At 36.2% G+C, this 12,396-nt stretch overlaps 1 protein-coding gene across 1 annotated transcript in view; it reads right to left on the bottom strand.

Annotated features, from left to right (window-relative positions):
- Window positions 1–11,110: 11,110 nt before the first annotated feature.
- Window positions 11,111–12,396, bottom strand: part of LOC143020631 (serine/threonine-protein kinase RIO3) — a 130,169-nt gene continuing 128,883 nt past the window's right edge. The window contains exon 13 of the mRNA XM_076177118.1: window positions 11,111–11,606. Coding sequence (XP_076033233.1) covers window positions 11,307–11,606 — 300 coding nt within the window. The 3' untranslated portion in view covers window positions 11,111–11,306. The remainder of the gene's footprint in view (window positions 11,607–12,396) is intronic.

Here is a 12,396-nt window from a genome sequence, read left to right as displayed (position 1 = left end):
TTCTCCCCTTCTACCACTTTCAGCCAATAACATAGAAATAGTTTCATACCAATACAACAGACAAGTCCAAAATTTCTTCCCAGAGAGATCTGTAGGAGGACCTGAGGACCATTGCCAGACATTGTCAGTATTCTTACCACATTATGGGTGACTATGCTCAGGGTACCTCACCAGTCTGATCTGGTTTGGGGCACCTTTTCTAGCCCCTTCCTCTTGTGGGGTAGGCAGAGTGGTTCCTAAATAGGGCAGCTCAGTTGTGTAGGCTGCTGTTAAGCTGTGTTACTCCCAATCCTTGTACTGGGCAACCACTGGGCCTTACCTTACTGCTGTATGGGCTGTGACTAAGGGCTTCTTGAGATCACCATCTTTTGTCCCTACCATCACACACCAACACCACAGGTCTTAAGGTTGTTAATTGGAAAACAAAAGTTATTGTTTGTGGAAGAGACAGAAACTGAATGTACTGTCAGTCCTAGTCGCTGTCCTGTATTTCTCTCTGATTCCCAGCAATGACTGTTACTTGCCCAGTCTAAATGCATAGGGGAAAGGGGATGGCTTTGGTTGCAGCTATGTGCCTCTTGGGACTGGCTCCTTACCACCTTCTCACTCACTGCCTCACTCTTGGCAACTCCCATGTGGGAGCAGGTCCTGAGGAGCACCACTATAAGGCAGTGGGGCAGCAGGTTCCCACTTCTAAGACCTTGCACTGAGATCCTGCTATCCTCTTCAGTAGAGAAATTACGTGAAAAGATGCAGGACCTCAAAATAAAATTTAGGACAGGTGCTAGACACTTGGGAAGCTAATTTCTTCTGAAAGAATAATATAGCTTTGATATAGAGATGTCACTAAATTCCTAAAGTATTGACTACATACAAATTACAGAGTCAATACCAAATACTGATTACACCTTATATATAACAAGGATACAAACAAACCCTATATCATATAAATACTTTATCAACAAATTATTGTCCCCATATCTATGCCATTCACATATGTTGAAAAACATCTATAAGAATGTGAAAACATGTGTTTTATAAAACAAATGTGTACAACTTGCTCGAACTTTGCACAAGGAAAAAAATCACATACATACATATACCAAGGCTTTTTCCCCCTTTCAAGGGAGGTAGCCAAAAAGGGAAAGGCATAAAAACACTCCCACCCATTTCATCCCTAAATACACTCCACACCCCTCCCTCTCATCTGAGCACCTCCTGGATGACGGGTCATCCCTGCACCTTGCCCACCGCCCTGGGTCAGAAGCAGTGTCGCAAGACACAGCACATCCACAGCAAGGCTGCTTCATTTAATCGGCGACCCCCCCTCTCCGTCCCCCCTTGCATATAAGGAGAGGACGGGGAGAAATCCCTTCGGGCTGCGTCAAAATTTGCTCAAACATACTACCTCAACCCCACCCCCCGCCCATTCCTCCTCATGCAATCACAACATCATCCATATACAACCATTCTCCACTCACCTCTGTCTTCCGTCCTCTCCCTTCCTTCCTCAACAGACATTCCCCTCTTCCCCAAAGCCCCCTTCACCCCATCCATCCACCTCATCCTAGGACGTCCCCTCATGTTCACTCCCTCCACATCTGCCTTCCATACCTCTTTTACTAGTCTTTCTTCACTCTTCTTTCCATGTGTCCAAACCATACTAATATTCTTTCATCAACCCTATCTCCCAGCTCCTTTTCCACCCCTGTTCTCCTCCTCACCTCCTCATTTCTCACTCTATCTAGCCTAGTAACCCCCACCATACTTCTCAGACACCTCATCTCAAACACATTCAAACTCCTTCTCTCTTCTTCTCTTATGTTCCACGTTTCTGCCCCATACATTGCTGTTGGCACAATCACTCCTTCATACAGTCTCCTCTTCGCATCCATTCCTAAATGTCTATTCCACCAAGGCATTTACTCGCTTCTCTCAATCTACATTCTACCTCCACCTTTTCCTGGTACACTTGCACCCAAGTATCTAAAACTATCCATTTCCTCCAGTCGCTCTCCCTTAATGTTCACTTCCAGTCTACTGCCACTTTCACCCCTTGTACATCTCATCACCTTACTTTTACCCACATTTATCTTTAGCTTTCTTCTATCACATACTCTCCCAAACTCTGCCACCAGCTTCCTCAATCCCTCCTCCGATGCTGCCACAAGCGCAGTGTCGTCTGCAAACAACAGCTGGCTCACCTCCCACTTTTCTCCATTTTCTTTAACCATCTCCAATCCCTGACCCACTACCCTTGCATTCACCTCTCGCACCACCCCATCCATGTATAAGTTGAACAGCCATGGCGACACAACGCATCCTTGACGAAGTCCCACCTTTACCTCAAACCACTCACTCTCTCCATTTCCAATCCTGACACAAGCTCTACTACTCTCATAAAAACTCTTGACAGCTCCTGAAAGCTTTCCTCCTATCCCATAAATCTGCATAACCTCCCACAGTGCCTTTCTGTCTACCCTATCATAAGCCTTTTCCAGATCCATAAAAGCCCAAAAAACATCCTTCCCCTTTCCTATAGCTTTCTCACATAATTAGTATAATTACACGTTTCTGTAATAGCACAGAATAGATCCTTACCATGGAAACAAATTGCCCCACATGCAACAATCACACAAGAAGACACGGTCCACCTTATTAACACTGCTCTACCCTTACTATATCCATACAACAACACAGTATTTCTTCTTTAGGTGAATCATAGGCCATTCTGGTGGTTGTTACCAGCTACCTGCAAGCCATAGGTTTCCTACAAGGATGACCTGAGGCAGTAGATTAATCAACTGACTGTAACAGCTATTCATGAACGTGTTCATAGTTTCATAAATTCAGATTGTGGTAATGTTGGCTTTTATTCTTAACATGATAATAACTGTTACAAAGAAGTCATCTAAAGAAAAAGCATTTATTTCTATATATATATATTCACATATCATTTACCCTGTGTCTTTATTGAATAAACTATAAATCTTTAGTCTCATAAAAAGTGAAAAACAATCTCAAATACAAAGGCATTAATCCCCTTTATGAGGAGGTTTACTGAATCAGAACATACCCTGCCCCAATTTTTTACACTGGATAAGAGGGAAACTGGGGGTATATGGTCTCCTCATTCCGCTCCATTTTGTTGCCTTTTATGACAAGGGCATTATTCTTGTCTCCCAGTGAAGGGTGATAAAGAAAATAGAGAGATTGAGTTACAAGGGTGGGGTAGGAGATTTAAAGAGGTAGGAAAAAGGAGGGATAGATGGTGAAAGATATCATAATTCATCTGCACAGACATTAGTCTTCAATCATGACAGAATACTGCATGACTGATCAGTTGGGGTGTTACTAGTCCAGTAAGTAGTGGCTGCATAAAACTTACACAGCCACACATGCAAACGCACGAGATATAAAGATGGGACACCACAAGCATGGCTCACCTTTCTCTAAGATACAACTAAGTAAATACACACACACCATCCAGACACCGAGGCGAAAGAAAGTGCTGCGTTGTGATCACGCCTATCTAGCGGTTTTGTCGCCGATAACGAAGGAAACCAGTTGTTATTGTGCGAGATGGGTACGCTATGGTACACGTTATGACCGCTAAAAGTTTTTCCAGTTCTTGAAATAAGTATAGTTCTGGCAAAAAGGAGAAAGATAAAGAAGAATAACAAATGAACCAACTAAGAGAGGATTAGATATAAGTATAGTAGAAAGCCCTAGAGGTGTCATCCCCAAACGCCATTGTTTGATAGATACTAGAAAAAACCAAAGGTGGGAAAATAATGTCTTTTCAGGGTTTCAAAGAAACCCAGGAGAATTAGGTAAAAGTTTGGATATAGACAGAGAAATTAGATATAGTAATGCATTAAGAAATCGTGAAGTAAATGACTTAATGGAAGAAATCATAGATTTAAAACTGAATTACCGAGCTGTACACAGGGAAGTGATTACATTGTGAAATAGTAATGAGCAAACGATTAAAGAATTAAGTGACCTAAAGAATGAAATTGAAATTCTTAAAGAGAGAAAATGAGAGAATGTAAAATGAGGAAAAATATAAAAATGAACTGCAAAAGGGGGTCAAAGAGCAGTTACAAGTAGTGACCACAAAAGTGGAAGTCAATTAAAGAAACAGACCTCATTGAAATAAAAACAACAATGGAAACAAGAACAGGAAAATAAAACAAATATTTTTTAGATAAATAGTACAAAAGCAGATGGAGGAAAACACAAAAGAAACAGTTATGAAAGTAATTAAAGAAAATGAAAATTGGGTGAGAGATACAGTTGACTAAGGTAAGTAAAATAGAACAGAAAAACAGGGTGGAGGAGTCATGTTTTTGACAAAGGTTTAAATGTGACAAAGATAACAGAAGGAAAAAATAATGTGGAATTGATTATGATTAAAGCTGAAAACAGAAATATGAAAAGTAGATAATTTATTGTAGTATATGTGTCCCCAAAAACATAGGCTTGGACTGATAGTGATCATTCCAAAATACTGGAAGACACAAAGAATGCCCTGAGTTATTGAAAGGAGGAAACATAGTATTATGGGTGACTTTAACTCAAAGGAAATATGTTGGGGAGAAATGACAGTAAAAGGTAGAGAGGAAATTTGGGGAAATATTCTACTGGATATGACCACTGAATACACATTGACTCAATGGGTGAAGGAAAATATAGAAACAATGAAGAACCATCAACACTAGACTTAATATTCACATCAGAGCCTGAAATCGTGAGAAACTTTCAATTTATTAAGATCAATGAAAGTGGCTTTTGACTACATGGATGAAGAAATGGTAAAGAAAATATTAGTTACATTGATAAGACCAAAATTGGAGTCTGCTGTGACACTATGGACATCTAGTACTAAAAAGAATATAAGGAAATTAGAATAAATTCAAAGAGAAACGACAAAGATGGCACCAACACTCTCCAATTTGACATAGGAACAAAGATTGGACAAACTCGAACTACCTACCTTGGAACAAAGAAGAAAAAGAGGAGACCTGCTAACCATATACAGAATTATGAAAGGGATGGAAGTCCATGATAGAGATCACATATTAAAGTGGGATAGAAGAAAAACCAGAGGACATGAAAAGAAACTTAAAAAGGATAGTTACAGAAAAGATCTGAAAAAGAATAGTTTCCCTCACAGAGTGATAGATATCTGGTACAACCTGAATGAAGAAACAGTGAGTGCAAAAACTATATAAGAATTTAAGATCAAACTGGATGCTGAAAGATACAAAAGCGGGTCACTACAAGCATAGCTCTCTTCTCGTAAAATGCAACTAGGTAAATACACACACATATGTAATATATATATATATGTATGTGTGTATATATATATATATATATATATATATAAACACACACATACATATTTGTATACACATACATAATGCATAAAAATCATATAAAATCATGTGATCCTAAAAAACACAAGTAACCACTTAGGAACAAGGAAAGCACAAAAATCTCAAGTGCTTTGTGTTTCACATCTTCAGGGGAAAAGTACAGAGGAAAGATCAACACACCAGTATTAATACAAAGGGAGTCAAACTGGGGCAGGTTATAAGGCATCATACAGTGTTACCCTAAAGCCAAATTACATTAAAATTTGTTTGTTGGCTGTCTACAACTTTTTTACAGATATTTTCAATAGTAAAATTATAATTTGTACATATTGTTACTAATATTCATGTTAACCACTTCCATACGGTGACGCCTACATAGGCGTCATGAGGAGCAAATGGGTACGTGATGATGCCGATGTCGGCGTCTTGATTATATTTATTGTAGTCGTACCTGCATGACCCTCATTCTCTATAAACTGGCTTCATCATATTTTTTATGGTTAACAAAATTCACGGGTGAAAGAGAACACGCAATTGAGCAGTAACTTTATTTTTTATAATGCGATTATTATGATGCAACATCGCACGTCTGGCAGCTAATGCTGCCAGACATGCGATGTGCCCCGGAGTGAAGGGGTTAACTACATCAATATGTTTAATAAGACTAGTTTCTAAAATGTTCCTTTTGACTATGAACTTACAAGATAAAACTGAAGCCCTAGACCAGTTTATACTATGATTAGAATTTCTTACATGAATAAATAAAGCATTAGATTCTTGTTCCGTTCTGATACTCTACTTTACCTGTTTGTCCCACATAAAATTGACCTACAGGAAATAAAAAACAGTGGAAAATTGAACAGGAAAGTCAAGAAATATCCCTGAAGAAAATAATGGAACAAGTAAAAGATAATACCAAAGAAACTGTAATTCAGATTATTAAAGAGAAAAGTAACCTAGTTCGGGACACAGTGGATAGAAAAAGGTGTATAGTAATCTGTGGCATTAAAGAAAAGCACAATGTATCAAGATAACAGAGGGAAAAGGAAGAAAAAGAGAATGCCAAAGAAATACTAAAAGAGTTACAAACAGATGAGTTAGGCTGGGACTGAGAAATTGAGGAAACCCATAGAATGGGCAGGTACTCTTAAAGATAAACAGTATAGACAACTAAAAGTTAAACTTAGATCGCCATAAGTGCAGAAGAAATATTATCTAGAACAATAAGATTAGCAAATAGCGAACAGTACAAAAATATACGGATAAAAAAAGAAATGAGTGAGGAAGAAAAAGAGAAAGAACTTAGGAATGAGACGAATGAAAAGAATGAGAATTGAACTGAAAAAGAAAAGGAGTATATTTTTGGAGAGTGATAGACATGAGGCTGAGAAAAAGATATATAGGGAAAATGGAAACAAAGAAGACAGAAGGGGAGGAGGAGAAAAGAAACTAAAAATAGCTTATACAAATATAGATGGAATAATTTCAGGAATAAACGAATTAAACGATTATCTAGTCTCAGAAGAACCAGACATAATGGGAAATGTAGAAACCAAATTAAAGTACACCCAACACCCCACACTGTGGGACAAGGTGTATACAACTGTTGGACAAAGAATAGAAAGAACAAACAGGGTGGAGGAGTTCTGATATTGACCAAGAAAGATTTTATTGTAACAAAAATAACTGAAGGAAAAACAATGTAGAATCAATTATAGTACAAGTCGAAGGTAAACAAATGAAGAAAAGAAAATTTGCAGTGGTATATGTACCTCCTAAAACACAAGCCTGGATAGAAAGGGATCATTCCGAGTTACTAGAAGATACAAAAGATGAATTAATTGAAACACTGAAAGATGGAGGAAATATAGTAATTATGGGTGACTTTAATTCAAAAGAAATATGCTGGGAAGAAATGACAGTGAAGGGGGGAGAGAAACACTGGGGCAATGTACTCCTTGACTTGACCATTGAATACACAATGACCCAGTGGATTAAAGAAAATACTAGATACAGAGGAAATGAAGAACCCTCAAAATTGGACTTAATACTTACGACAGAACCTGAGATTATTGAAAAAATTGATTATAAAACTCCGATAGGAAAAAGTGACCACGTACTAATAGAAATGGAACTGAAAGAACAAATGGACCAAAGCAAAAATGATAAACATAGAATAGGAAGACCTATGTATAACAAAACAAACTTTGATAAATTTAAAACATTCTTTCGCAATGCAAACTGGGAAAAATTCCAAAACGAAGATACAGGGATAGAAGAAAAATGGAACATATTTAAAGAAATTTATAATGAAGGAATGAACAAATATGTACCACAACAAAAAACGGAAAAGGCATACATAAAGAGCTGGTACAACAAAAGATGTAGTGAAGCTAAGGAAAAAAGAGACAAAGCTTGGAAAAAGTGGAAAAGGGATAAGAAACAAAGCAAATGGCAAACATACATCAAACTAAGAAACAAATATGTAAAAATACGCAGAGATGAAAAGAAGAATTATGAAAAAAAGATAATAGACAAATGTAAGGAAGAACCAAAACTATTTTACAAATATGTAAATGGAAAACTGAAAAACAAACAAGAAATAGAAAAACTGCACCAAGATAAAAAGGAATATACTGAAGAACTGGAAATGGCTGAAATTATGAACAACCACTTCAGATCAGTATTCAATAGAAAACTCGCCTAACAGTGTAGATAGAGAGAATTATCCCCAGCAATTAAAGAAATAAACGTAACACAAAAAGAAATCAGTGATCAAATTAAAACCTTTGATGTAAGAAAATCATATGGCCCAGACGGAATTGCAAACTGGATACTGAAGGAATGTATGGAAGAATTAACTGACAAAATATATGATATAATTAAATCCTCACTTAAAGAAGGAAAAGTACCACTGAACTGGAAAAAGGCAAACATTGTACCAATTTATAAGGGAGGTGATAAAGAAGATACATCTAACTACAGACCGGTCTTACTAACAAGCACAATAGCAAAAATTTGTGAAAGAGTTGTCAAAAACAGATGGGTTAAATACCTGTTAGAAAAATCTATACTGAACCCAAATCAGTTTGGATTCAGACAAGGGAGATCATGTACAACAAATCTGATCTGCTTTTACTCAAGATTAGTAGACATAATACAAGAAAGAGATGGATGGGTGGACTGTGCTTTTCTGGACCTGCAAAAGGCATTCGATAAGGTACCTCATAGGAAATTAATAAATAAGATAGAATCAAAGGGTGGCATCAGAGGAAAATTATTGGAATGGATGAAAGACTACCTGATTGGGGGAAAAATGAGAGTTGTAGTTAGAGAAAATTTCTCCAACTGGGAAGAAGTAAAAAGCGGTGTCCCGCAAGGATTGGTACTGGCCCTGATCATGTTTGCCTTATACATTAATGACATGAATGAAGGCGTGGAGTGCTATATGAATTTTTTTGCAGATGATGCAAAATTACTTAAGAAGGTAAAAACGGAAGAGGACTGCAACTCATTGCAAGAAGATCTGGACATGATATGGAATTGGACTCAAAAGTGGGAAGTGAAATTTAATATAAAGAAATGCAGTATAATGGAATTTGGAAAGAGTAAAAACAGAATATCAAAAGATTACAGAATTGGAGAAGAAAAAATGAAAAAAGCAAACTCTGAGAAAGATCTTGGAGTGATGATTGGAAAGGACATGAAACCTGATAAGCATATAAATAAAATATTTGGAGAAACCTACAATTTATTGAGGACAATCAAAGTGGCATTTACTTATATGGATGAAGAAATGATAAAGAAAATACTAACTACACTAATAAGACCAAAACTTGAGTATGCAGCATCACTTTGGACACCCAGTACCAAAAAGAATATTAAGAAACTAGAAAGATTACAAAGAGCGACAACCAAACGAGCACCGACTCTCGCCGAACTAACATATGAGCAAAGACTATCCAAACTGAACCTACCAACTCTGGAACAAAGAAGAGAAAGGGGAGATTTGCTGACTATCTACAGAATAATGAAAGGAATGGAAGTTTTAGACAGGAACAACCTGTTAGTGTGGGACAATGGTAAAACGAGAGGACACGGAAAAAAATGAAAAAAGATAGTTATAGAAAAAACTTGAAAAGGAAGTTTCCCACACAGAGCGATTAATACATGGAACAAATTAGACAACAAAACAGTATGTGCAAACACTATACAAGATTTTAAGATAAAACTTGATGCGGAGAGATACAAATATGGGTCACCATGAGCATAGCTCCCCTCCCGTATATTACAACTAGGTAAATACAATATTTACAAGGGATCTTGTATATGCATCCACATGAATTTCCAGAAGAGTTCTTAATAAGCAACTTTTTGAAGGTTAATGAGTTATTAAAAGCTACATTAATATTCCAAATTTTAAGTGAGTAACTTGAGAAAAACTTTATCTGAAGGGTACAACTAAAAGATTCTTTGAATCAAATGGAGGTTTACCCTTCAGTAAAAGTTTTTCTCAAATTCATTGCTTACTTAAAACTTGGAATATTAATGTAGCTTTTAATAACTTATTGACCTTCAAGAAATTACCAAGAACTCGCCTGGAAATTCATATGGCTGCATATACAAGATTCCTTGTAAAAATTGTGATCTATTTTATGTGGGGCAAGCAGGTAAAGAACTATCATCCAGATTAAAGCAACATAAGTATAGTATCAGAACAGCATAAGAACCTGGTGCTTAATTTGTTCATGTAAGATATTTTATTCATAGTAGAGACTAGCCTAGGGCTTCTTCAGTTTTATCTTGTAAGTTCAGTCAAAAGGAACATTATAGAAAGTACCCTTATTAAACATATTGAAATAGTTAACATATTAGTAATGGCATGTACAAATTAGATAATTTTATTATTGAAAATATTTGTAAGCAAGTTGTAGACAATTGAAATAGTTAACATGAATATCAGTAATGGCATGTACAAATTAGATAATTTTATTATTAAAAATATTTTAAAGTTGTAGACAACCAATAAACAAATTTTAATGTAATTTAGCTCCAGGTATAACACTCTGTGTGATGCCTTGTGACCTGCCCCAGTTTGACTCTTTTTGTATTAGTACTGGTGTGTTGATCTTTTCTCTGCATTTTTTTCCCCCTGAAGGTATGAAATCCAAGAAAGCTCTTGAGATTTTCATGTTTTTCTTCTTCCCAAGTTTATAAATATATATATATACACATATATATATATACATATATATATATATATATATACACATATATATATATATATATGTATATACATATGCATACACTGAATGGTTCCCAGTGAACAGATTAACATCTTTTTCAATTCACTTTTAATTTTGTGCCATCGCACTTGGGACTGAGAAGTTTGGTGGAGGATATTGGAAATTGAAACGTGGTTGAGTCGAGGACTCTAACTCGGCTCAGACGTGACAAAGTGTCCTTGACTAAACTCATTACACTATAATGAGTTTAGTCAAGGACACTTTGTCACTTCCGAGCCAAGTTCGAGTCCTCAGCTTGACCATGTTTCAATTTTCAATATGTACCTCCACCGAGCTTCTCAGTCTCAAGTGTGATGGCACAGAATCAAAAGTGAATTGTGGTTGAAAAGATATATATATATACATATATATATATATATATGCATATATATACATACATATATATATACATATATATATAATATTCATATATATATAATATGCATATATATATATATATATATATATATATATATATATATACATATATATATACACACACACACATATATACCTTCCCGTGTAATACAACTTGGTAAAAATACCTACAATCTTGGACTGCCACCCCTTCATTTGGGAAGACTAACTTTGATCAGTTCCTTATGTAGGCACACATCATATCCCTCAACAACTTTCAAAATTAAAAACTAGGTATAGCAGTTCCTTTGTTAGCCTTTTTCCCACCTTTACTGCCCTTTTTCTTCTTTCCCTTTTTACTTTTCTCATTCTCATTATCACCTGAGTCACTATCACTTTTGTACTCCTTTTTACTTTTCTTCTTTTCATCTTTCTTTCCTGTGACTTCCTTTCTGGATTTTGAGTTAGAAATTACACTTGTTACTTTTTCCCCTATGGCCACAGTATCAGTCAAATGTCGTGAAGACCTTTGTTGAAGTAGAGCATCTTCTAAATCTGCATACTCTTCTTCACCATCTTTGACCTTTAGGGAGAACAAGATCATATTAATGTCAAATAAACAAAATGAAATATGAAATACAATAAAATATGCAACCCTTCACACTAACTCATTAAGGGCCAGTACCACTTTTACAAATCTTATCCTAGATTGCAACAGATGGCTTTATACAGCTGATAGAAATCCATGGGGAATAACTCCTTCCTTAATGTGTGATATTTTTCCTTTTCTTTTTACTCTGGGTGCTACCAGGCTACCCAACATTTCATTCAAATTCATGACATTTCCTTGAAAGCACAGGGTTTAATCACATCTTGCCAATTCTTTACCTAGTGCCACTTCTTAACTGTGGTTTCTGCCAAGCTATTTGAATGAAATAGCCATGGCACCCTTTTACTACGATGAGGTGCCTTTTATGATTAAACTCTTTTTATTGTTATAATGAAAAATATACATACATACATATACCAAGAGCCTTTTCCCCCTTACAAAGGAGGTAGCAAGCTGTCTTTCTTTAGTTTCTTTTCGTGTCCTCTTGTTTCTCTTCTGTCCTACGTTAATAAGTCGTCTCTGTTGAGAATTTCCATCTCTTTCATAATTCTGTAAATGGTCAACAAATTGCCTCTTTCTTTTCTCTGTTCCAGTGATGACAGATGTAATTTTTCCAATCTTTGTTCGTATGTCAGGTTTGTCAGTGTAGGCGCCAACTTTGTTGCTGGTCTTTGTATTCTTTCTAACTTTCATATGTTCTTTATGCTAGGTGCCCATAGTGTTGCAGCATATTCTAGTTTAGGTCTTATCAATGAAACAACTA

The sequence above is a fragment of the Oratosquilla oratoria genome, chromosome 40 (assembly GCF_046742065.1).
Source record: "Oratosquilla oratoria isolate Oo_2021 chromosome 40, ASM4674206v1, whole genome shotgun sequence".
NCBI lineage: Eukaryota > Metazoa > Arthropoda > Malacostraca > Stomatopoda > Squillidae > Oratosquilla > Oratosquilla oratoria.
Note: the sequence above shows the minus strand (reverse complement) of the source record. Positions and strands in the feature narration are given on the sequence as shown.